The sequence below is a fragment of the Dendrobates tinctorius genome, unplaced genomic scaffold (assembly GCF_039654945.1).
Source record: "Dendrobates tinctorius isolate UK_male_01 unplaced genomic scaffold, ASM3965494v1 ptg000154l, whole genome shotgun sequence".
In the NCBI taxonomy this organism is placed as follows: domain Eukaryota; kingdom Metazoa; phylum Chordata; class Amphibia; order Anura; family Dendrobatidae; genus Dendrobates; species Dendrobates tinctorius.
In genome coordinates this window covers 17,448,405-17,475,996 of record NW_027361821.1, presented here as the reverse complement: position 1 = coordinate 17,475,996, position 27,592 = coordinate 17,448,405, and the positions used below count along the sequence as shown (strand labels likewise).

Here is a 27,592-nt window from a genome sequence, read left to right as displayed (position 1 = left end):
AATGTCCCTGGATGGCAGAGAACATTTGATTAAAAGGTTCCAAAGCAGAATAGTCTGGATGGTGGATAAGCAGCTTTAATCAAGTTCCAAAGAAATTGAAGCTGTCCTGCAGGCTCAGGGTGCATCAGTATTAGCCCAAACTATCTGTAGACATTTGAATGAAATGAAATGCTGTGGCAGGAGACCAAGGAGGACCCCACTGCTGATACGGACATAAAAAGCTAGACTATAGTTTGCCAAAATGTACGTGAGTAAGCCAAAATACTTCTGGGAAAGCGTATTGTGGACAGATGAGACCAAGATAGAGCTCTTTGGTAAAGCACATCATTCTACTATTTACAGAAAAAGGAATGAGGCCTACAAAGAAAAGAACACAGCACATACTGTCAAAAGTGGTGGCGATTTATAGATGCTTTGCTGCCTCTGGCACAGAATGCATTGACTGTGTGCAAGGCATCGTGAAATCTGAAGATTACCAAAGGATTTTGGGCTTGCAACGTAGTGTCCAGTGTCAGAAAGCTGGGTTTGCATCTTCCATCAGGACAATGACCCCAAACATACTTCAAGAAGCTCCCAGAAATGGATGGAAACAAAGCGCTGGAGAGTCCTGAAGTGGTCAGCAATGAGTCCGGATCTAAATCACATTGAACACCTGTGGAGAGGTGTTAAAATTGCTGATGTGAGAAGGCACCCTACAAATATGAAAGACCTGGAGCAGATTGCAAAATAAGAGTTGTCCACAATTCCATTTTAGAGTTGGGAGAAGCTTGATGATGGTCATAGGATGCAACTAATTTCAGTTATTTATTCCAAAGGGTGAGCAACCAAGTATTAAGTTGAGTGTGGCAACAATTTTGTCCTGCCCATTTTTGAGGTTTTGTGTGAAATTCTGTCCAATTTGCTTTTTTCTCTTTATTTTTTGTGTTCAAATACACACACAGGAAATAGACATGCGTATAACAAAACATGTGTAATTGCAATAATTTTCGGAGAAAAATACTTCATTTTCTGGAACAATTTAAAAGTTGACAACACTTTCGGCCATGACTGTATATTATAAACAGTTTGTGTTCCAAATAGTTTGATTGGGATTATCTCAACAAAAGAGAGATGAATTTAAACAAAACAAAATACTAAATCAAAGTTTTATTTTGATCTGTAGTACCTATTACGTCATTTGTCTAGTTTAACATGAAAAGATTGGTGAAAGGTCCTCTTTTATCCCCTTAACAACATATGACGGACCGGGTACACGATATGCGCGCTTGCATCTTTTCCGGCAGATGATTGCTGGGAGCTGATATCTCCCTCTTCCATCATTGATTTCAACTGTATTGGCATCCAGGATGTGGATAAAGTTGAAAGCGTGATGCCGGATGGGGGAGGGCCAGGTGCTAACTCTGGTTCCAGATCCCCCCACTCACGGGCCCCAGAGCGGCTATGTGGTCTGCCCGCTATAAGTTGTACATCACTGGATATTAGGTGACAAATGGATAAGGTGACAAATGGATAATATCTTTGGGAGTAATCCTGCAGCAAAAGATCATTCACGGAGGGAAGAAAGATCATGAAAGATCTTAAGTCATAAAAGGGAAGAATCAGATGGTAGATGGACTGGCCAGCAGCTCTCCCAACCTGAGTGTGACAGCAGAATAGAAATGCACTAAATACCTTCATTTTCAACATTTTCTGTACCAGTAATGCAGTTTCCGATTCATAGCATTTCAAAAGTGCAGCTGTATTTTCTTAGTTTGCTAAAACAATCATTCCCTATTAAGAATTTAGCTGATCAACCATAACTTTTTGGCTTAAATTGTCCCAATTTAGTCTGTGTATGGAATCCTTTAGATTTGACACTTGTTTGCCAATTCTTTCGTTCTATAATCAAATATCCGATCAACGCTAAAAATCAAAGATAAAAAAATCATGTGTATTGTTTGGCCATATTAATACCAACTTCCTCCTATATCTGTCACAGAAAGCTACTTTTTATGAATTTGCAAACAGTAGCTTCCACATTTATATTGTTTTTATATTGTGATATTACTGTAGAAAATGTTAATATAGGGAAAGGTAGAAGAAAGTACATGCATCGATAGATATGGATTTTGGATAATGTTGGATAGAACTTTTTTTTTCTCAATTAGACGTCTTCAGGGATCTTTGAAAGATGAAAAAAAGAAAAAATTTGTGACTGGAGAGTGGTTCCACGATGTGAAGTCTCGACGCTTCCAAGAGGAGTTACAAGGCTCTGACTTACTTAGAGCTTCAATTCGGAGGAAGCGGAATCCAAGTCAAAGTAAGTGCACCAGACAGCAAGGGCAACAATGGTCATGTAGCGTCAAGGGTTTGGTATTGTTTTTCTTGGTAAGATAAAATGTTTTAATTGATTGTTACTTGATATGCTGGTTTATAGCAGTTGTCTGGCCTTAGGCTACAAGTCTGCAGTCTTGTGAATCCTCACATCCTACACATTACGTGCCGTGAGGAATCACCAATGCCGGCACCAGGAGCGGCTGTGCGTGCCCAGTATGCTATTTGCATATATGTATTTACATGCTGACCACATGGGCGTGGATTTGTTCAATGCAATTGCATTGAGCGAGGCTGGACAAGTCTAGTCGGAATGTGGCTGGAAATATGCAAATCATATACTTGTGGTCACATGACCTTTCGCTTGTGGCGCCAGCTCCGGAGAATCCTCATAGTGTGCGGTGTGCATGTTGTTAGGATTCACAAGTAGTATAAGGCCGAAAATCTCCTTTAAACCTTTATTGAATCTATTCTCGACATGTCCACGCAATGGATGAGTTCAATTTTCAGTCCTCGTTGTCTTGGTCATGTTCAGTGTTTTATTATAGAGAAATCGACGTACGAATGCAAATGCTGGAAATACTAGTTGTATAGCATGGATAAATCTATACTTCATGATGTAAATGGAACCTGTCAGTTGAATCCCGAAGCCCAAGCTGCGGGCAGCATAAGTCGGCCTGGCTAAACGACTGCAGGCAGGTTCATTTTTCTCTGAAATGCCTTGGCGTTAGATCTAGAGTTATTTAATGCTATCTAATGCCCCCAGAAACATTGCCACAAGCAAGGACCAATTGTAGTTTTTATTCCTTTCCAGTTCCCAGTGCAAACTGGGCCTGTGCCAGTATAAACAGTACCTTGCTGCTATGTTATGTTTGTTAGCCTCCTCCTATGTTTGCCCAGATCAGGTGACTTTCGAACTAAGCAGGAAGTTGTTAAACCAAAGTCCTGGAAAGGATTAGCTTCACTGGTAACGCTGACAAAGTGTTGACATTTTAACCCATAAGGCAAAATATGTCTGCTGTGCTGCAGTTTTAGGAAAATATTCAGTAAACTCATGGTAAATATCTGCATTATTTGCTTCTTACGTGTTTTGTGAGCACTTAATCTGATAGTTTTGCAAAAGGCTCACATGGACAGGCAAAGTGGCAACAAATTTCTCTTAAAGTGGGTTGTCCGGCCTTCAGTTACGAGTATGCAGTCACTCTATGTGACTGCAGACTTGTAAATTCTCACATTGCACTCTTGGCATGCTATGAGGATTCTCTGGTGCCGTTGGCGTGATTGCAAGAATGTGATTTGCACACATGCGGTCACATGCCGACTAGCCGTGCACGGCCTCGATCAATGGAATTGTATAGAGCGAGGCTGGACAGTGTCTAGTCGGAATGTGACTGGAAGTATGCAAATCGCCTACTTGCAGTCACATGTCCGCACGCTTCCAGTGTCCATACCGGAGTATTCTCACAGGGCGCAGTATGTGTGATGAGAGGATTCACAAGTCTGGAGCAACATAGTGACTGCAGATATGTAGCCTAAAGCCGGACAATCCCTTTAATAAATTAGCCACATTTTACTCCCTGTATACAACTTACTAAGACTGGGAAAATAAACTTTTCAAATCTTGTGTACATAAAAGGTAGCATGATTTCCGGTATAGCTAAATCATCTGGCCCTGCTGCTGTCAGCATTTTGTGCGTGACAATCACATTACATTTGTGACATCCTAATGTTCACAACCATGTGTGAGCAACATTTTACCGCACATAGGGATCTGGACTGATTTGGCAATAGATTAATCCGATGCATAATCAGATTCTAAAAGCAAAAATAAAGACCAATAACCACATAATTAATATCAATCACCTGCATAAATGATAATTGTGTTCACATTTGCTTTGTCACGTATCCCACATCTGCGAAGTGAGGCTGATGTCAAGTAATTGGTAGAAAACATTTGTTGTGTGGATTAATAAATCTGCAGTTTTATGTAATATTATGCCTTTTGAAATAGAATGATACACAAAGCATGTAGGCAGTAAACAAGGCCATAGAATAAAGCACCAAAAAGTGTATCAATGAAATACAAATAAATAAGAATTTATTTGTGGTTCACATGCATTGTGTATCATACAGTGGGGAAAAAATGTATTAAGTCAGCCACCAATTGTGCAAGATCTCCCACTTAACCCCTTTACCCCCAAGGGTGGTTTGCATGTTAATGACCGGGCCAATTTTTACAATTCTGACCACTGTCCCGTTATGAGGTACTAACTCTGGAACGCTTCCATGGATCCCAATGATTCTGACACGGTTTCTTCATGACATATTGTACTTCATGATAGTGGCAAAATTTCTTTGATATGACTTGCGTTTATTTGTGAAGAAAAACAGAAATTTGGCGAAAATTTTCAAAATTTTGCAATTTCCCAAATTTGAATTTTCATGCCCTTAAATCACAGAGATATGGCACACAAAAAACTTAGTAAGTAACATTTCCTACATGTTTACTTTACATTAGCACAATTTTGGAACAAAATTTTTTTTTGTTAGGAAGTTATAAGGGTTAAAAGTTTAAACAGCGATTTCTCATTTTTACAACACCATTTTTTTTTTTTAGGGACCACATCACATTTCAAGTCACTTTGAGGGGTCTATATGATAAAAAAAAACCCAAAAGTGACACCATTCTAAAATCTGCACCCCTCAAGGTGCTCTAAACCACATTCAAGAAGTTTATTAACCCTTCAGGTGCTTCACGGGAATTTTTGGAATGTTTAGCAAAAAATGAACATTTAACTTTTTTCCCCAAAAATTTACTTCAGATGCATTTTTTTTTTAATTTTACCAAGGGTAACAGGAGAAATTGGACTTCAAAAGTTATTGTGCAATTTGTCCTGAGTACGCCAATACCTGATATGTGGGTGTAAACCACTGTTTGGGCGCATGGCAGAGCTCGGAAGGCAAGGAACGCTGTTTGACTTTTTCAACACAAAATTGGCTGGAATTAAGATCGGAACTTATCTAAATGTGTAGTGAGCACTTTGAACCCCCAAGTGCTTCACAGACGCTTATAACGTACAGCCGTAAATATAAAAAATCATATGTTTTTCACAAAAATGATCTTTTTGCCCCCATTTTTTATTTTCCTAAGGGTAACAGGAGAAATTGGACAACAAAAGTTGTTGTCAAATTTGTCCTGAGTACGCCGATACCCCATATGTGAGGATAAATCACTGTTTGGGCGCACAGCAGAGCTCGGAAGGGAAGGAGCACCGTTTAAAATTTTCAACGCAGAATTGGCTGGAATTGAGATCGGACGCCATGTCGTGTTTGGAGAGCTCTGATGTGCGTAAACAGTGAAAACCCCCCCAATTCTAACTCCAATCCCAACCCTAACTCTAATTCCAACTGTACCCATAATACAAACCCTAGCCCCAACCCTAACTTCAGCCCCATCCCTAACTTTTGCCCAATTCACTTTAGCCCAACTCTAACCCTAATGGGAAAATGGAAATAAATACTTTTTTTTATTTTATTATTTTTCCCTAAATAAGGGGGTGATAAAGGGGGTTTCATTTACTATTTATTTATTGTTGCTGAGAACCGGTCAGCAGATCTTGGCGGGCGCACTGCGCATGCGACCCTCCATTTTCTCCCTGAATAAGAAGCCGGCAGCCCAAGGGACTTCAGGGGGGCCTGCAGGGACAATGGAGGTACCGGGGGAGGTGTTCGGGGGACCCTATTTCTTTTTCCTCTGATGTGCGATCAGAGGAGTGAGAAATTAAATGGAAAATTGGACCTTTTTTTTGCGGTCGCCGTTATACTGTTAACAGCGGTGGCAACACCGGGGTCAGTAAAAACCGACCCAAATCATGTTCTCTGAGTCTCGGCAGCTCAGACCCCGGAGAAATTCCGACGCTGGGGGCGCTATAACCTTAAACCTCAGCGCCGTTTAAAAGCGGTGCTGTGGTTTAAGTACCCTTAACTATCGCCATTAAAAGGCGTATCGGCGGTCGTTAAGGGGTTAAATGTATCTCTCATCATTCTCCCCTGCTTGCGCCGATCGCCGGCAGAGCAAGGAAGAATGATGAGAGCCATGTTCAGCACCGGGGAACAGCGCTTACTGTAACGCTTCTTCCCTAGCGTCCGTCCTTGTGGTACTGATGCGGCACACACGTGTGCCACAAGTATTACACACACGGACACTGATATCTCCGGTACCGGTTATATCAGGATGTGTGAAAGAGGCGTTATAGCGGGTTTTTATGTTTGGCAGTTGTCACACGCTTAAAGACGCTTTTTATTGCAAAAAATAGTTTTTGCATCACCACATTTTGAGAGCTATAATTTTTCCATATTTTGGCCCACAGAGTCATGTGAGGTCTTGTTTTTTTGCGGGATGAGCTGACGTTTTTATTGGTACCATTTTTGGGCGCGTGACTTTTTTATCACTTTTTATTCAGATTTTTAGGAGACAGAATGAGTGGTACCATAATTATTTATATCCGTCTTTTTGATCGCGTGTTATTCCACTTTTAGTTTGGCGGTATGATGATAAAGCATTGTTTTTTGCTTTTTTTATGGTGTTCACTAAAAGGGTTTAACTAGTGGGACAGTTTCATAGGTCGGGTCATTACGGACGGGGCAATACCAAACTTGTTCTTTAAATAAATAAATATTTAAATCAAATAATAAATATAAATATTTTTACAGTTATTTAAAAAAAAATTTTTTTTATTTCATTCTAACTTTCAAACTTTGTTCCACTATGGGACAATTTTTTTTTGCAGGCTGATCGCTTCTATAGCATGCAGGTATCTGCATGCCATAGAAGCAGTCAGCGCTACAATCCGTGCACACTGACCTTAGAGACCTCCTGACATGCACTGCGCATGACAGGAAGTTTCTCAGCTCTGGTAACCCAGATGTTGTCATGACATCAGGTTACCATGACAGCGATTGGGACCCGCGTCACGCTACAGGGTCTCCGATCCAAAGGCAGAGGGACTCCGCCCCCTGCCTGCTCCCGTAATGCTGCGATCATGTTCGATCGCAGTATTCCGGGGGTTAAAGTGCCGGAAGCGGTCCGTGACTGCTCCTGGCACTTAGTGCCGGGTGTCAGCTGTGAGAGTCAGCTGACACCCCGCCGCGATCGGCCGCACACCACCCGTGTGTGCGGCCGATCACTTAGATGTACTATCCCGTACTATCCCGTCCATGGTCAAATAGCTCCAGGGCACGTGGGCGGGATAGTATGTCTCATGGCAAAAAGGTGTTAAAAAGATGAGAGAGGCCTGTAATTGACATCATAAGTAGACCACAACTATGAGAGTGAAAATGCGAAAACAAATCCAGAAAATCACCTTGTCTGATTTTGCAAATTATGGTGGAAAAGAAGTATTTGGTCATTAACAAAAATTCATCTCAATATTTTGTGATATACCCTTTGTTGGCAATGACAGAGGTCAAACATCTTCTGTAAGTCTTCACAAGGTTGGCACACACTGTTGGTGGTATGTTGGCCCATTCCTCCATGCAGATCTCCTCTAGAGCAGTGACATTTTGGGCCTGTCACTGGGCAACACGGACTTTTAAATTCCTCCAAAGGTTTTCTATGGGGTTGAGATCTGGAGACTGGCTAGGCCACTCCAGGACCTTCTTATGCTTCTTACGAAGCCACTCCTTCATTGCCCTGGCGGTGTGCTTGGGATCATTATCATGCTGAAAGACTCATCCATGTTTCATCTCCAATGCCCTTGCTGATGGAAGGAGGTTTACACTCAAAATCTCACAATACATGGCCCCATTCATTCTTTCATGTACATGGATCAGTCGTCCTGGTCCCTTTGCAGAGAAATAGCCCCAAAGCATGATGTTGCCACCCCCATGCTTCACAGTAGGTATGGTGTTCTTTGGATGCAACTCAGCATTCTGTCTCTTTGAAACACAACGAGTTTTGTTTCTGCCAAACAGTTCTACTTTGTTTCCATCAGACCATATGACATTCTCCCAATACTCTTCTGGATAACCCAAATGCTCTCTAGCAAACTTCAGATGGACCCGGACATGTACTGACTTAAGCAGGGGACATGGCTGGCTCTGCAGGATCTGAGTCCCTGACAACATAGGGTGTTACTGATGGTAGCCTTTGTTACAGTGGTCCCAGCTCTATGCAGGTCATTCACTAGGTCCCCCCGTGTGGTACTGGGATTTCTGCTCACCGTTCTTGTGATCATTTTGACCCCACTGGGTGAAATCTTGCGTGGAGCTCCAGATCGAGGGAGATTATCAGTGGTCTTGTATGTCTTCCATTTTCTTATTATTGCTCCCACAGTTCATTTCATCACACCAAGCTGTTTGCCTAATGCAGATTCAGTCTTCCCAGCCTGGTGTAGGGCTACAATTTTGTTTCTGGTGTCCTTCGACAGCTCTTTGGCCTTCACCATAGTGGAGTTTGGAGTGTGACTGTTTGAGGTTGTGGACAGGTGTCTTTTATACTGATAACAAGTTCAAACATGTGCCATTACTACAGGTAATGAGTGGAGGACAGAGGAGCCTCTTAAAGAAGAAGTTACAGGTCTGTGAGAGCCAGAAATTCTGCATGTTTTTAGGTGACCAAATACTTATTTTCCACCATAATTTGCAAAATAAATCTTGCCAAATCAGACAAGGTGTTTTTCTGGATTTGTTTTCTCATTTTGACTCTCATAGATGTGGTCTACCTATGATGTCAATTACAGGCCTCTCTCATCTTTTTAAGTGGGAGAGCTTGCACAAAAGGTGGCTGACTAAATACTTTTTTTCTCACTGTATATGATTGTTGAGTCTTAGCCCTCACCTTTAATGTTGTGCATCTTTGGTGGTGAATAATATCAGTGTATACTATTATCCAAGAAGTATCGTTTCTCCTTGCGAAGATTGACATGCTAAGCATGCCGAGATGAGACTTAAAGCCACAATGCTCCTGGGAAACATGCAAATTGTCTCTTCAGAGAGGAAGAGGATTAGGTCTCTGCCACCTATTGGAAGTAGCAATCCTGAAAGTCAATGTCGACCCTTTAATGAGCCTTGTCACATGACTTAGGATAAAGAATTTTGGCTTTTATCCTAAGTCATGTGACAAGGCTTGTTAAAGGGTCGACATTGACTTTTAGGATTGCTGCTTCCAATAGGTGGCACTAGAGTTCTAGTCCTCTTCCTCTCTGAAGAGACAATCAGTGGATACTATTGAAACAGGAATCAGATATTCACCTGGAAATTTTATGTAACCACTATCATTGCTGATTTGGAAAACCTGGAGTTTTGGGGCACAAAAAAAATAAATAAAAAAATCTGTCCTTGTATTGAGTTCCCCAGTCACCCACTGTTACCTTTTTTTTTACATTTTATCCCCCTTAACCCCTCTCCTACAATGGACGTACTATTCCATCCATGTGACCTGGGACCTAAGTCCCAAGGACGGAATAGTACGTCTAATGCGATCAGCTGCGCTCACGGAGGGACCGCCCCCGACATGTTAACCCCTGGCACACCGCGATCAAACATGATCGCTGTGTACCGGGGGTTAAAGGAAGCATCGGCAGGGAGGGGGCACCCTTAGTGCTTCCCTGCGACCCCCACAGCAGCGCGATGTGCAGCGCCACCGCGGGGGTCGCCTTCCCTGCAGGTCCCCGTATCCAATATGGCGACGGGGACCTTCGGAGGCCTGCAGGGAGCTGGCTTCCTCACTGCCCGCAGAGAGCAGGCAAGGAGGAAGCTTGCAGCAGTGCCTGTGACAGATCGCTGATCTGTCACAGCGATCTGTCACAGGACAGTGATGTCCCCCATGGGACATTATAATAAAGTAAAAAAAAAAAAGTGTAAAAATAATAATAAAAAAAAAAAAAAAATTCCCTAATAAATTCATTTTTTGAAAATAAAAAAACAATAAAAGTACACATATTTGGTATCGTCACGTCTGTAATGACCCGCCCTATAAAACTGTCCATTAGTTAACCCCTTTAGCGAACCCCTTAAAAAATAAAAAACGAAGCAAAAAATAATGATTTATTATCATACCGCCAAACAAAAAGTGCAATAACGTACAATCAAAAAGACGCATATAAATATCCATGGTACAGCTGAAAACGTCATCTTGTCCCCTCAAAAAACAAGCCGCCATACAGCGTCATCAGCGAAAAAATAAAAAAGGTATAGCTCGCAGAATAAAGCGATGCAAAAATAATTTTTTATATAAAATGGTTTCAGTGCATAAAACCGCCAAAACATAAAAAAATGACATAAATGAGGTATCGCTGTAACCGTACTGACCCAAAGAATAAAACCGCTTTATCAATTTTACTGCACGTGGAACGGTGTAAACGCACCCCCCAAAAGAAATTCATGAAACGCTGGTTTTTAATCATTCTGCGTCCCAAAAATCGGAATAAAAAGCGATCAAAAAATGTCACATGCCCGAAAATGGTACCAATAAAAACGTCAACTCGTCCCGCAAAAAATAAGACCCCACATGACTCGGTGGGTCAAAATACGGAAAAATTATAGCTCTCAAAATGTGGTGATGCATATACTATTTTTACAATAAAAAGCGTCTTTTAGCGTATGACAGCTGCCAAATATAAAATCCCGCTATAAATAGTAAATCAATCCCCCCCTTATCACCCCCTTAGTTAGGGAAAAATAATAAAATAAAATAAAAATTATTTATTTCCATTTTCCCATTAGGGTTAGGGTTCGAGTTAGAATTGGGGGATTTCCACTGTTTTGGTACATCAGGGGCTCTCCAAATGTGGCATGGCGTCCAATCTGAATTCCAGCCAATTTTGCAGTGAAAAAGTCAAACGGCGCTCCTTCCCTTCCGAGCTCTGCCATGCACCCAAACAGTGGTTCCCCCCACATATCAGGTATCGGCGTACTCAGGACAAATTACACAATAACTTTTCCTGTCCAATTTCTCCTGTTACCCTTGGTAAAATAAAAAAATTGAACCTGAGGTTATTTTTTTTTGTGAAAAAAAGTTAAATGTTCATTTTTTTTTAAGCATTCAAAAAATTCCTGTGAAGCACCTGAAGGGTTAATAAACTTCTTGAATGTGGTTTTGAGCACCTTGAGGGGTGCAGTTTTTAGAATGGTGTCACTTTTGGGTATTTTCTATCATATAGACCCCTCAAAGTAACATCAAGTGTGATGTGGTCCGTAAAAATAAAATGGTGTTGTAAAAATGAGAAATTGCTGGTCAACTTTTAACCCTTATAACTTCCTAACAAAAAAAAAGGTTGGTTCCCAAATTGTGCTGATGTAAAGTAAACATGTGGGAAATGTTATTTAATAAGTTTTTTGTCTGCCATATCTCTGTGATTTAAGAGCATAAAAATTCAAACTTGGAAAATTGCGAAATTTTCAAAATTTTCACCAAATTTCCATTTTTTTCACAAATAAACACAAGTTATATGAATGAAATTTTACCACTAACATGAAGTACAATATGTCACGAGAAAACAATGTCAGAATCACAAGGATCCATGGAAGCGTTCCAGAGTTATTACCTCATAAAGGGACAGTGGTCAGAATTGTAAAAATTGGCCCGGGAGTTAACGTGCAAACCACCCTTGGTAGTGAAGGGGTTAAAGGGGTTTTTTCACTAACAGAGTACATTTTGTTCAATACATCTTGGATTAAAAAGTTGCACAATTGCATGCAAAAAACACATTCCTGTGGTGAGATAATCTTATAAATGTGCCCCTGCTGTGTACTGTGTAATGGTCGTGTCTTACCGTGCAGGATCATGGTCTGGTCATACCACAGCTCCTGGGCAGGGGAGGAAGCACAAGAGAGGATACACACAGGACAGCAGGGGATCACAGCTGATTCTTTCTTTGAAGTGAAAAATTGTTTAAAACAGGCAGGGAAATGTTTTACCTCCCAGAAAGAATCAGCTGTGATCCCATGTTGTCCTGTCTGTATCCTCTCTTTTGCATCCTCTCCTGATCATACCACAGCTCCTGGCCAGACCATGTTTCAGTAAGGTCCATACACTGCCAGGAAGTGGGCAAACAATTTTTCACAGAATTGTATTGTGTCAAGTGATATGTTCTGGTGTGATGTATTATGACTTAAAGTAAGGTATAGCATAATATAATGTGTATACTGTGTAGTAATATAGATTACATATAATGTAATGCAGTGTGGTGTTATCAGGTAGTTGACTGTAAGATAGTGTTTTATAACAGGAGTAACAAAAACATGCCAAAGCTGTCACAGACCGCTCCTGTCAGCAATTCTACTGCTTCCTATGATGTCACGCTGATAGAGCAGCTCCGTTCTCTTCCACTCCGCTCTGCTGACAGGTCACCACCATAAAACACAGGATAAAAAATGGAGTCCAAAGCTATTTAAATAAAGTCAATTTTTTATTATGTCAAAAAGAATGCACATGAAAGAGAACATAACAAGTTAAAAAATTATTTAGATGAGGCATCAAGTAGCTAAGTAACGCAGAACCAATAGAGAATCAGGTCAGCACAATTAAATAGTCAAAAGATCCAATTAGGCAATCCTACTATGATATAAGTATGCCAGAGGCTGTATTATTGTTCCAATGTGTAAGAGCAAACAATGCATATATAGGGACTAAATTGAGTCTTACATGAATTATTGCACGTTGCCCAGATATTATAACTCAATGCCCTCATACTGCACCAAATGGAGGCAATATGGCGTAATAAGGCCCCGAGGAAGCAGCATTTTAGCAGCGAAACGTGCGTTGGGGTTCCAGGCCAGCACTTTTTCTACACCTTGCCATGATGGGTATGTTATTTTAGATCATTTGAGCCGTTTCTCATGCATATTGAGCACTGACTCATATTTACTCTTCAGGCATTGTTACTGCCCAAGTCTATCATTCACATTGTCCTTTATTATGATTGTACTTTGCATGTATTGATCCACTCTGGCTGCAATTTTTCTACGTGGCTGTTTTTTGAGATGACGGGGTCCACATAGGTCACTAGACATGTGCACAGTATTTGGGACTTTAGCATGCAAATATCAGCCACACTCATTTTTACACTTCTACCTGGACATTGTTTAACAAAGCATACTAATAATTGAGGGTTAACTTTGCCATTCCCCCTATGCATGAAAAGCCTTATCACGTGGATATATATATTTTCTGTTCTCACGTCCCTGAATTGGCCATCCTTTTAGACATTCAGATCTACAACGATGTTCCTCTATAGTTGTTCCTTATCTGGAACTCAGTATATGCACTTTATTGGGGGTTTTTATCCCCCGCTTATTACGCCATATTGCCTCCATTTGGTGCAGTATGAGGGTATTGAGTTATAATATCTGGGCAACGTGCAATAATTCATGTAAGACTCAATTTAGTCCCTATATATGCATTGTTTGCTCATACACATTGGAACAATAATACAGCCTCTGGCATACTTATATCATAGTAGGATTGCCTAATTGGATCTTTTGACTATTTAATTGTGCTGACCTGATTCTCTATTGGTTCTGGGTTACTTAGCTACTTGATGCCTCATCTAAATAATTTTTTAACTTGTCATGTTCTCTTTCATGTGCCTTCTTTTTGACATAATAAAAAATTGACTTTATTTAAATAGCTTTGGACTCCATTTTTTCTCCTGTGTTTTATCATGCTGCTAAAGGAGTCGTCTCTATTGTAATTACTATTGAGGCCCACTATAAGTACTCTTTCTGGTGATGGGTTAATATTGTCTTTTTGGAGTATTGCTTTCATGACCGGTCACCACAGTCTTATCCTTGCTGCTTAACTGTGCAATTATACCCCTTTAACAAAGCAGAACGGAAGGAAAATAACTGCTCTTTTGATTTGAGGTCAAAGGAAGCTGGAGAATTACAGCCTCTCACCCAGGAGAGTTTGTCACAGAACACAACAGGCAGGTAGTTAACAAATACCTGCTAAGTCCTTATTCCATATAGGGAAAAAATACAAAAGTTCTGAATAACTCCTTTAAAGGGAATCTGTCATCAGGTTTTTGCTATATAATCTAAGAGCGTCATAATGTATCAGCAGAGACCCTGATTCCAGGAATGTGTCACTTACTGGGCTGTGTCTTGCTCTTTTACTACAAACAATGTTTTATTAGCAGCAGATTATCACTACAGGACTACTGGCCTTGTGCCTCCTAGACCAACCTCACCCTCAGCACTGTTTTTTTTAAGAACTGTAATTTTTTATTATATAAAAATGTTACAATCAGAAATAAGACAAAACAATCACAATTTGGCTTACAAATAAGGGGATCACAAAGACACCCAGCACTGTTTAGCAGCTCTGTATCACTATACAATGTACACAGAAAACTGTTGTGTGCCAGGGTTATACACAGCTCAATAACTGAGCTCTGCTAGCTCTGCAGCAGAGAAAACTGTGATTCTAAGTGACACATCGCTGGAATCAGGGTCTCTGTCCCTACATCATGCTGCTGTCAGATTACATGGCAAAAACGTGCTGACGGATTCATTTTAACTTTCTCAACTGTTTCGTTTCCAAGTACAAGATCTCCACCTCTCTCATTTTGTCTTGTCCAGATACAATTGCTTGTCAAGTTGTAATACAATATAGCACCTTCTAAGATGGGTTTGAAAGGCACAGAAAGTAAAAATTACATTTCAGAGATTCAGTCCTCCATCCGTAGTGATATTCATTCTTGTCTTTTCCCCAGTTTGCAATGCTGAAATGTTTCCAAGTAAAACAATGGGTCCATCTAGTGCTGATTGTTTGTAATATTCACATCTGATAAATTTGAGCACCTCCGAGTAGATATTGCTGTATCCATGGGCGATTCATGAAATCTGTGTGCATCAATCTGTACTAGAAAAAAGTATCAACTGCTTTGATTTGTACATTAATTGCATTAGAATTAAATCATGCAATCCATATTTTAATTTCACAATCAGGTGTAAAGAATGGAAAAGAGGAGAATTTAAAAGAAGCCATATGGAATCTATCCACACGTGTGGAGTATGACTGTCAGGGACCGCAAAGGTAATTTCACATGAAAATACAAAAATTAACAGTCTATCTAGTACAGTAGCAACATTCTGGGACCAAACTACTTGTACTAGGTTTTTTCAGCAACTTTAACAGACTATATTGGGAATAACAGCTCTATAAAAGGAGAACTAAAGATGGCACCGGCCATAGACATTAGATAGCAGCAGGATGAAAAGTTCAAATATGGCCATCTTTTTTCCCCATATACAAATTGAAGGGGTGGGGCCGCATGTGATACGGATTAGAACTGCAGATGAGTAAGGTTAGAGCTGCAGATGAGAAAGGCCATAGCCGCAGAAGAGTGAGGTTAGAGCCAGAGATGATTAGCATTAGAACTGCAGATGAATAAGCTTATAGTCGCAGATGAGTGAGGTTAGAGCCAGAGAAGGTTCGTATTAGCGCTGCAGATGAGTAAGGTTAGAGCCGCAGATCAGTGATGTTAGAACTGCAGATGAATAAACTTATAGTCACAGATGAGTGAGGTTAGAGCCAGAGATGATTCGCATTAGAACTGCAGATGAATAAGCTTATAGTCGCAGATGAGTGAGGTTAGAGCCAGAGATGATTAGCATTAGAACTGCAGATGAATAAGCTTATAGTCTCAGATGAGTGAGGTTAGAGCCAGAGATGATTAGCATTAGAACTGCAGATGAATAAGCTTATAGTCGCAGATGAGTGAGGTTAGAGCCAGAGAAGATTCATATTAGAGCTGCAGATGAGTAAGGTTAGAGCTGCAGATCAGTGATGTTAGAACTGCAGATGAATAAGCTTATAGTCGCAGATGAGTGAGGTTAGAGCCAGAGAAGATTTGTATTAGAGCTGCAGATGAGTAAGGTTAGAGCTGCAGATCAGTGATGTTAGAACTGCAGATGAATAAGCTTATAGTCGCAGATGAGTGATGTTAGAGCCAGAGAAGATTTGTATTAGAGCTGCAGATGAATAAGCTTATAGTCGCAGATGAGTGAGGTTAGAGCCAGAGAAGATTTGTTTTAGAGCTGCAGATGAGTAAGGTTAGAGCTGCAGATCAGTGATGTTAGAACTGCAGATGAATAAGCTTATAGTCGCAGATGAGTGAGGTTAGAGCCAGAGAAGATTTGTATTAGAGCTGCAGATGAGTAAGGTTAGAGCCGCAGATCAGTGATGTTAGAACTGCAGATGAATAAGCTTATAGTCGCAGATGAGTGAGGTTAGAGCCAGAGAAGATTCATATTAGAGCTGCAGATGAGTAAGGTTAGAGCTGCAGATCAGTGATGTTAGAACTGCAGATGAATAAGCCTATAGTCGCAGATGAGTGAGGTTAGAGCCAGAGAAGATTTGTATTAGAGCTGCAGATGAGTAAGGTTAGAGCTGCAGATCAGTGATGTTAGAACTGCAGATGAATAAGCTTATAGTCGCAGATGAGTGATGTTAGAGCCAGAGAAGATTTGTATTAGAGCTGCAGATGAATAAGCTTATAGTCGCAGATGAGTGAGGTTAGAGCCAGAGAAGATTTGTTTTAGAGCTGCAGATGAGTAAGGTTAGAGCTGCAGATCAGTGATGTTAGAACTGCAGATGAATAAGCTTATAGTCGCAGATGAGTGAGGTTAGAGCCAGAGAAGATTTGTATTAGAGCTGCAGATGAGTAAGGTTAGAGCCGCAGATCAGTGATGTTAGAACTGCAGATGAATAAGCTTATAGTCGCAGATGAGTGAGGTTAGAGCCAGAGAAGATTTGTATTAGAGCTGCAGATGAATAAGCTTATAGTCGCAGATGAGTGAGGTTAGAGCCAGAGAAGATTTGTATTAGATCTGCAGATGAGTAAGGTTAGAGCCGCAGATCAGTGATGTTAGAACTGCAGATGAATAAGCTTATAGTCGCAGATGAGTGAGGTTAGAGCCAGAGAAGATTTGTATTAGAGCTGCAGATGAATAAGCTTATAGTCGCAGATGAGTGAGGTTAGAGCCAGAGAAGATTTGTATTAGAGCTGCAGATGAGTAAGGTTAGAGCCGCAGATCAGTGATGTTAGAACTGCAGATGAATAAGCTTATAGTCGCAGATGAGTGAGGTTAGAGCCAGAGAAGATTTGTATTAGAGCTGCAGATGAATAAGCTTATAGTCGCAGATGAGTGAGGTTAGAGCCAGAGAAGATTTGTATTAGAGCTGCAGATGAGTAAGGTTAGAGCCGCAGATCAGTGATGTTAGAACTGCAGATGAATAAGCTTATAGTCGCAGATGAGTGAGGTTAGAGCCAGAGAAGATTTGTATTAGATCTGCAGATGAGTAAGGTTAGAGCCGCAGATCAGTGATGTTAGAACTGCAGATGAATAAGCTTATAGTCGCAGATGAGTGAGGTTAGAGCCAGAGATGATTCGCATTAGAACTGCAGATGAATAAAGATAACCCCACAGCTTTGTCATATCAGTGGGAGGCCTAAAAGGAGTTATAAGGGAAGTATTCATCCAACAGGGGGCACGATTAAAGAGAGAAAGGGCTTCTGCCATTCTTAATTTGTAGACGCACATCCAAGCTTTACAGTTGGAACACAAAAGGTCACAAAATCCACAAGTCATGACTGACCTGTTGAAAGCTAGAACCGACTTAAGCTTATTGCTAGATACAGTAACAGCAAGACAGAGAGACCGCTTCCGCAGATACCTATACGAATACTCTGACAAGCCTGGTAGGGCCTTAGCACGATTTTTACACCCACGAATTCCTACTACCTATATACCTACCATTAAGTCTGGGTCAGGTAAATCCCTCCACTCCCCCTTGGAGATTGCAGACTCATTTAGGCGTTATTACAACTCCCTTTACAACCTTAGAGGACCTTTGGCAGACATGGCTGTGTCCGACTTCCAGGAAAGAGTGGATAACTATGTAAATAGCACTCCGATTCCTCCTCTTCCATCTGAGGGCGTAATGGCCCTTGAGACCCCGTTCTTGGAACAGGAGATACTGGATACAGTCAGGTCTCTGGCAAATGGCAAAAGCCCCGGTCCGGATGGATTCCCGGCTAACTTTTATAAGATATTTGCATCAAATTTAATTCCATTTATGACGAAACTCTTCAACTCTATCTCTGAGAATTGCCCTTTTGCCCCCCCTAACTTTAGCTGCCACGATTGTCGTTATTCCCAAGCCAGGAAAGGACCCCTTATTATGCGCTAATTATCGGCCTATCTCCCTAATTAATGTTGATGTAAAAGTATTCGCCAAAGCAATTGCAAAAAGACTAAGCCCCCTACTCCCTGGCTCCATTCACATGGATCAGGCTGGTTTTGTACAACGCAGGAAGGCTAGAGATAATACTGTGAAAACATTGCTCCTTGCCTCTCATATGCGTAAACATAAAATTCCAGCATGTCTATTGTCCATTGATGCGGAAAAGGCGTTTGATCGTCTAGGATGGACCTTTATGAGATCTGCCTTGACACAGCTTGGTTTGGGACCTGACATGCAGGGTAGGATTCTGGCACTATATCAAGGCCCCACAGCCCGACTTAGAGTTAATGGTACTTTGTCATCCCCCTTACAAATAGCTAATGGCACACGTCAGGGGTGCCCTCTTTCGCCCTTACTTTATATTATTGCAATGGAGCATCTTGCAATCGCACTGAGGAATGCTCCTGATATCAAGGGCCTTCAGGTTCGTCGGAATCATGTTAAATTGTCTATCTATGCAGATGACCTATTGATCTATATCACTAACCCGACCCATTGCCTTCCCAGTGCTGATGAGAGAGTTCCAACGGTTTGGAGAAGTATCTAACTTTAAAGTTAATTATTCAAAGACAGAGGCCCTTAATATATCTCTCCCTGATGACCTGGTCCAGAGACTCCGGGCTTCATTCCCTTTTAAATGGAAAGATAAAGCTATAAAATACTTGGGAGTTTGGATCCCCAGAAACGAAGTGGATCTTTTTTCCCTAAACTATGTCCCACTTTTACACAAAACTCTATTGGATCTTAAAAAATACAATAGATCTCTGCTCTCATGGTTTGGTCGTATAAACGTCATCAAAATGGACATTCTCCCCCGCTTTCTTTATCTTTTGCAAACAGTCCCAATAGCAATTCCTGACTATTTCTTTAATCGGTTACAATCTGCTATTAATAGTTTTGTCTGGGGAGCTCGTAGACCCCGAATTAGGCTCTCAGTTTTGACCAGACCCAAGACACGGGGGCACAGGTCTTCCTAGCTTCAAAAGATATTATCATGCCATTCTCCTGACTAGAATAGTTGACTGGAGATACAGCGACTTACATAAACAGTGGGTGATTTTAGAAAAACTCCTCTCTCCTTGCTCTCTATACTGGATACCATGGTGTGGTGCCAATTTTAGGCCCCCGATCTCGGACTTTCCACTTCTTACGCAGATAGTGTTGAGATTTTGGGATAGAAATCGGGGGAGACTGAGACTTTGTAACATTCCGAGTAGACTGGGCCCCCTCTTTGACAACATTGCTTTCCCTCCAGCAGTGGACAGGACTGTGTTTCTATGCTGGAGATCTGTCGATCGGGTGAGACTGGGCCAGGTGGCGGACAGACTCTCTGGGCTCTCCACTGTGGGGGGGTTGCAGGACACCTGCCATAGCAAATCGCTATCTTGGCTTGAATTCGCTCAGTTGAAGGACTTCCTTTTGGGTATTTCCTTTAACACATCGACCCGATTTGAGTCCGTGATGCTGGCCGCGGAGGGTCCTTCCCACACAGTCTCCTTGCTTTACAGTTTGATCCTGGAAACGTTATCTATTGACACCCCCAGCTTTATTACAGCTTGGGAGAGAGATCTGTGGATCACCCTTTCTGAGGCAGATCGTCTGAAGATCTTTACCCTTTCCCACAGGACCTCTATATCTTGCAGATCACAAGAGAAAAATTATAAAATATTAACGCGTTGGTATAGGTGTCCTGTGCTCCTCCATAAAATAAATCCTGCAATTTCAAACTTATGTTGGAGATGTGACAATGAGGAGGGGTCTATGCTTCATATATGGTGGTCTTGCAGTCTTCTACGTCCATTTTGGGAAGCTGTTTTTGGAGCCTTTCACTTGATGACGGGCGTTCGCTGTGAGCCATGCCCTCAAATAGCTCTCCTTTCATTGATTCCTGGGTCTATAACAACCATAAAGAAAGGAATTATGAGGTTCTGCTTAATAGCGGTCAGAACAATTATTCCCCGCTACTGGAGAGCGACATGGGTTCCGTCTGCGGTGGAGTGGGCGTCCGAGATGGATAGAGTGAACCGAATGGAGTCGCTGATGGCTCAAGATGATGAATCTGTGACCGAGCGGGGACAAATGTGGTTCCTCTGGCTCTGGGAGACATTCAAGGAGAGTTCGGAGTTTCCGGGCTGATTAACTGATTTTCCATAGTTTTCATAGGGTAGCTGGGACCGAGGTTGGTTTATTTCCCCCTCCCCTTCCCCCATTTCTTACCCACTTTCTCTATTATCTTTCCCTCTTCTTGACTTTATTTCTCTATATCTGCCTTTTTCCTACACAATCTCAGAATGATTAGACCAAAGGTTACTAAAATGTGAATGGACATGACGTGTCTGATTTGAGATATCTAGGATTACAAGCTTGTTTTGTCCCTCACAATGTTGTATCTTACCTGTCTGTATATTCTGATGTATTCATATGTATATCATCTTTCTGGATTGTTGTACCTTATTTTGAAAAGTTTAATAAACACATTTATGGAAAGAACTGCAGATGAATAAGCTTATAGTCGCAGATGAGTGAGGTTAGAACCAGAGAAGGTTCGTATTAGAGCTGCAGATGAGTAAGGTTAGAGCCGCAGATCAGTGATGTTAGAACTGCAGATGAATAAGCTTATCGTTGCAGATGAGTGAGGTTAGAGCCAGAGATGATTCGCATTAGAACTGCAGATGAATAAGCTTATAGTCGCAGATGAGTGAGGTTAGAGCCAGAGAAGATTCGTATTAGAGCTGCAGATGAGTAAGGTTAGAGCTGCAGATCAGTGATGTTATAACTGCAGATGAATAAGCTTATAGTCGCAGATGAGTGAGGTTAGAGCCAGAGAAGATTCGTATTAGAGCTGCAGATGAGTAAGGTTAGAGCCGCAGATCAGTGATGTTAGAACTGCAGATGAATAAACTTATAGTCGCAGATGAGTGAGGTTAGAGCCAGAGATGATTCGCATTAGAACTGCAGATGAATAAGCTTATAGTCGCAGATGAGTGAGGTTAGAGCCAGAGAAGATTCGTATTAGAGCTGCAGATGAGTAAGGTTAGAGCTGCAGATCAGTAATGTTAGAACTGCAGCTGAATAAGCTTATAGTCGCAGATGAGTGAGGTTAGAGCCAGAGAAGATTTGTATTAGAGCTGCAGATGAGTAAGCTTATAGTCACAGATGAGTGAGGTTAGAGCCAGAGAAGATTCGTATTAGAGCTGCAGATGAGTAAGCTTATAGTCGCAGATGAGTGAGGTTAGAGCCATAGAAGGTTCGTATTAGAGCTGCACATGAGTAAGGTTAGAGCCGCAGATCAGTGATGTTAGAACTGCAGAGGAATAAGCTTATCGTTGCAGATGAGTGAGGTTAGAGCCAGAGATGATTCGCATTAGAACTGCAGATGAATAAGCTTATAGTCGCAGATGAGTGAGGTTAGAGCCAGAGATGATTTGCATGAGAACTGCAGATGAATAAGCTTATAGTCGCAGATGAGTGAGGTTAGAGCCAGAGATGATTCGCATTAGAACTGCAGATGAATAAGCTTATAGTCGCAGATGAGTGAGGTTAGAGCCATAGATGATTCGCATTAGAACTGCAGATGAGTAAGGTTAGGCTGTGTGCACACGCTGCGGATTTTGCTACGGTTCCGCAGCGGTTTTGGCCGCTGCGGACCCGCAGCAGTTTTTGCTGCGGTGTACAGTACCATGATTCCCTATGGGAATCAAAAACCGCAATGCAGACGGTGCGGAATTTTCCGCGCGGATTATCTGCGGTTTTCAATCCGCAGAAAGAATTGACGTGTCAATTCTTTCTGCGGATTCCCCTGCGGTTTGCCATCTCCTTCATTGAGGAGATGAAAAACCGCAGGGCCAAACCGCAGAGCAATCCGCAGGTAAAACCGCAGGTCTTTTGACTTGTGGTTTCACCTGCGGATTTTACAAAATCCGCGCGGATGAATCCGCACCTAATCCGCAGCGTGTGCACACAGCCTTAGAGCTGCAGATCAGTGATGTTATAACTGCAGATGAATAAGCTTATAGTCGCAGATGAGTGAGGTTAGAGCCAGAGAAGGTTCGTATTAGAGCTGCAGATGAGTAAGGTTAGAGCCGCAGATCAGTGATGTTAGAACTGCAGATGAATAAACTTATAGTCGCAGATGAGTGAGGTTAGAGTCAGAGATGATTAGCATTAGAACTGCAGATGAGTAAGCTTATAGTCGCAGATGAGTTAGGTTAGAACCAGAGAAGGTTTGTATTAGAGCTGCAGATCAGTGATGTTAGAACTGCAGATGAATAAACTTATAGTCGCAGATGAGTGAGGTTAGAGTCAGAGATGATTAGCATTAGAACTGCAGATGAGTAAGCTTATAGTCACAGATGAGTGAGGTTAGAACCAGGGAAGATTTGCATTAGCGCTGCAGATGAGTAAGGTTAGAGCCGCAGATTAGTGATGTTAGAGCTGCAGATGAATAAGCCTATAGCTGCCGCTATAGCTATGAGTGAGGTTAGAGTCAGAGATGATTCGCATTAGAGCTGCAGATGAGTGAGGCGTGGGGCTAGAACCACAGATGATTCACATTAGAGCCACAGAGTAAGGGGAGAGCTGCAGAAGAATAAGGCTATAGCAGCAGATGAGTGAGGTTAGAGCTGCAGATGATTCACATTAGAGCTGCAAATGAGTAAGATTATATCTCAGATAATCCGAGTTAGAGCTGCAGATGTTTTGACAGTGGAATCCTTGCCAGCTAGACATTTCACCTGCACATAAATGGCTGTCCATGTAATACATGGACAGGGAAATACAGTGTATGACATTCTCTCATGTCTTCATAGAACAGTGTACTTCATCCAAGGGTATAGATGCCATGGAGTTGCATTGAGACCTGAGGCTCTCCATAGTTAATCTACATTACTGGCCGGAGATCAGGGAGCTAGTTCAGTCAGTGGTCATGCCACCTCTCTGTACTACAGAGCACCGTACATTTCTGTCACAGGAACGCGAGGGATGACAGAATGAGGAAAGGACCTTATTTCTGTAAGCTTCTGAAATCATGCAGATACTAGTGGGAATGCAAATGCAATGGCACTAATATAGTCAAGGTGGGTGATATGTTTGTTAATTAACACATCATATGGGACATTATAATTATATTTCATGAATAGCCTTGCAGGGTGAAACCTACTATATATATAATTTGCCACAAATACATATCTCTTACCTTCTCACAAATTGTGGTCTGGTGTTAATATGGATTAGGAATTAGTAAGCATCTATCATACTTTTTCATTTTCAGTACCACTGGCGGTAATTCTGATGGGACTGCTGACGTGCCTCAGGTCAGGATAGACTCCTCAGAACCTGTATCAACCTCTCATTATGGGCCAGAAAAGGCAAGTAACTATGAGACAAATGTGTTTGAATGTGTTGCTTATTTTGCTTGGATGGTATAATCAGTACGGACCAATGTCGGCACCATTCTAAAGGCAAACTGCACCCAGTTATGTGTAAAACACTTGGGCATTAAATGCTGTTTACCTTGATGGGATCTTTGGGCAGAACTGCAATCTCTACTCTTAATCACAAGATCGTTCATAGATGTATTTTGTATATTATTGAAAAATGTAAAAAAAAAGTAAAACAAATCTCAGCTATGACAGTAATTACATTTAGGATGATCATCCTCTTCCTTACTCCCGTCTTGACCCCCATATACTAGTTCAACAAGTAAAAAATTATAACCCATTTGTGTTCCAGGAAGCAACAATTTATACTTTGTGTTTTCTTTGTTCCCTCTAATACTAGTGCATGTGTGAAAAAAATAAATTAAAGAATGTGCTATTCAATTCTAGGTTTAGTACCTCTCTAAAGAGTTTTTGCAGAGTTCGTCTGGCATCCCGCTGTGTATCCACTTTGCCCACCTACAGCCACCAATGAGTGAGGCACTACCCACATAATCCTGCGCTCATTCACCCCTGCAGGTGGGCGTAACTGCAACTCCATGCAGTAGCGCAGGATGTGAACACGGTCCCAGAAAATCAAGGGGGCTTTTCTACAAGAAACAGTACCGTACTTGTCTATGATTTGTGCCTGTTTATTACCCTGAACTGTTGGAACTGTGGAACTGAGCTGGTAGAACTACAAAAGAATGCATATTCTATGACTAGGAGTGGTGCTGTTTTTGGAACAGCAGCAAAGTTTTTGTAATTCTGGAAAACCCCTTCAAACTTTTCCTTCCCAATATTCACAATATAGATAACTCAGATATTAAGATTTCAGGAAATGCTGGCCTCACAAATGTCTGCTACCTGTCCAGCCACTCATAGCATTATTTGTATAACTTTTTTACAGAGAAGTCTAAATGACAATAAAACAACAGACTGTGTAACTAATGAAGGCCTATTGTCATCTTGTGAAATGAGAAAGTTTCCAGAACAAGGTAACGTGTTTGAAAACTTCTTATATATGCATTATATCTAATCTGCTTACTATGTTTGTCTTGTACGTGCCCTATGAAGATCATGAGTGGGACATAGTCTTATATCAACCCTAAATGTATAGGGAGGAAGAAAGCCCCTGAAACACTTCTAGCTTACAGCTGTAGGCACAATATTCTTTAAGGCCTCCATACATATTAGATAGCTGTCGGCCAAGACATCGATCAGCCGATAACTATCTCCCCGACTGCTTCATATAAAAGAATGTTCAGCCTAGGCCCAACGCTCTTGTGGTCTCTATGAGAGAGCCATTGCCAAACTCCTCTATCAATGGTAAGTTAGGAGGCCTCCATACCCATTATATGGTCAACAGATACGTCTGACTTGAGCTCATTTATTGTGTACAGGACCTTTTAGGCTACATTCACATGTTTCATGATCCATGTACTAACTGAGATTCCCAGTACACCGGCATGTCTCCTGATTTAATCTGAACAGCCTCATATGTGCGTATGAGGCTTTTGAGTTGGAGTCATTGAGACCAAAAGCCAGTCTGGAAGTTACGGTCTGTACATGGACCGTAAAACACAGATCTGTGATTGCAGTCTGAAGGGATTCTGTCAGTTGATTCACACTGTCCAAGCCGTGGTCAACATTAAACGGAGACAAGCTCTTGAATTCTAAACATCAAAAGTTAGGTCCACAAATAGCATTTTAGCTGTTTAACACTAACAAATTCAAGATACAGTTATATATTCAATTTGGGCTTAAAGTGCAGACTCTCCTCTTTAATTTGGGGGCATTTACATATTAGTTGGAAAAAATGTTGCTCTTTAATATGTAGCTGCCTCTTTTTGAAGGGCCAAATGTAATTGGACAGTTATCTTGAAATCTCTTTAATGGGCTATTCCCTCATGAATTCATCAATTAAACAGGTAAAGGGTCTGGACCTGATTCCAGGTATTGCATTTGGATTTGGAAGCTGTTTCTGTGAACCCACGACATGGAGGTAAAAGAAGATCTCAGTGGAAGAGAAACAGACCATCATTAGGCTGAAAAACAGGGAGAAATCCTACACAGGGTAGAAATGTTAGGCGTGGCCAAATCAACAGTTTGGTACATTCTGGAGAAAAAAAGCGTGCGCATTGTACAGCTTGGAAACTCAAAAGGTCTGGAAATCGACGGAAGACAATAGAGGTAGATGATCGCAGAGTCCTTTGCATGGTGAAGCAAAACCACTCCGCAACACCACCCAAGTGAAGAACACTCTCTAGGAAGTAAACATTTTAAGTCTACCATAAAGAGAAGACTTCATGAGAATAAGTAGAGAGTTCACCACAAGGTGCAAATCAGCCTTAAAAATAGAAAGGGCCAGCTTAAACTTTGCCAAATAAAAGAAGCCACCCAATTCTGGAAAAGCATTTTTTGCACAGATGAAACGAAGATTATCCTGTACCAGAATGATGGGAAGAAGAAAATATGGAGAAGTCTTGGTCCAAAGCACATCACATCCTCTGTAAAACATGGTGGAGGCAGTGTGATGGCGCAGGCATGTGTGGCTTCCAATTGTGTTGGGTCACTAGTGTTTATTGATGATGTGACTGAAGAAAGAAGCAGTCGGATGAGATCTGAAGTGTACAGGGCGATACCTTCTGCTCAGATTCAACTAAATTCAGTAAGTAGTATAGAAATAAAAAACAGCTTACCACACCATGCAATGTGAAGTCCTGGTTCAATATGTTCCTGGAAGGTCCTAGTCCAGACGGTGATTGCTGCTACATAGAACAGGAGAGGACGATGAAGCTTAGCACAGACTTCCAGTAAATAAAATTGTTTTGTGCTGAGGAGTATTGACTGGGAGAGAGCACATTGCCAAGCGACATGCCTCTCCTAGCCACACAACTGACTCCGTTATTAAGTACGGAGCACGAGGTGCTCGGAAAATGTAGGGGGCCAACCAGTGCGTTTCAAAAAGCTTCGCTCTTCTTCATCAGGGTTAAGGAGGAGGTTGATGCTGGGGAGCCTCTGTACTCAGTGACGTCACACGTGGGTGGAGCTTATCGGCCATTTTTGTTTTCTGATCCCTCGCGCGGCATCCAGGGATGCCACCGGCTGGGGCTTCCCTGGCTCTGCACTGCACAACACCGCTACACCGCCTCAGCCTCTGAACTCCTGGCACCCGCTTCCATTCAGGCACCTAACAAATCCGCACAGCAAAAACGCATTACAATTGGCAAGAAATCCGTATCAATTCCGCATGAAATTCGCAAGCGTTGTACCCTACGTTTTCTGCCAAGAGATGCGGATTCTGTGCAGAAAATTCCGCAGGCTAATCTGGAACGTGTGCACATACCCTTACTGGAAGTCTGTGCTGAGCTTCATCCTCCCCTCCTGTTCTAATTGCAGTAAGGTTGGAAAGCGCTTCACACTGCAGCGGGACAAAGAGTCAAAACATACTGCGAAGGTAACCCAGGAGTTTTTTAAGGCAAATAAGTGGAATGTTCTGCAATGGCCGAGTCAGTCACTAGATCTCAACCCCATCGAGCAGTATTTCACATGTGTAAGACAAAATTTAAAGGAGTAAGACCCACAAACAAGCAACCATGGAAGCAAGCTG

The 27,592-nt window shown here is 41.7% G+C and overlaps 1 protein-coding gene across 3 annotated transcripts in view; it reads left to right on the top strand.

Annotated features, from left to right (window-relative positions):
* LOC141050927 (synaptotagmin-like protein 2) overlaps positions 1-27,592 on the top strand; it is a 174,986-nt gene that overhangs the window by 93,946 nt on the left and 53,448 nt on the right. For all 3 annotated transcript variants that reach the window (XM_073547633.1, XM_073547635.1, XM_073547634.1), the window contains exons 3-6: positions 2,148-2,299; positions 15,265-15,352; positions 23,835-23,931; positions 24,890-24,977. In XM_073547633.1, the coding sequence (XP_073403734.1) occupies positions 2,148-2,299; positions 15,265-15,352; positions 23,835-23,931; positions 24,890-24,977 (425 nt within the window). The remainder of the gene's footprint in view (positions 1-2,147; positions 2,300-15,264; positions 15,353-23,834; positions 23,932-24,889; positions 24,978-27,592) is intronic.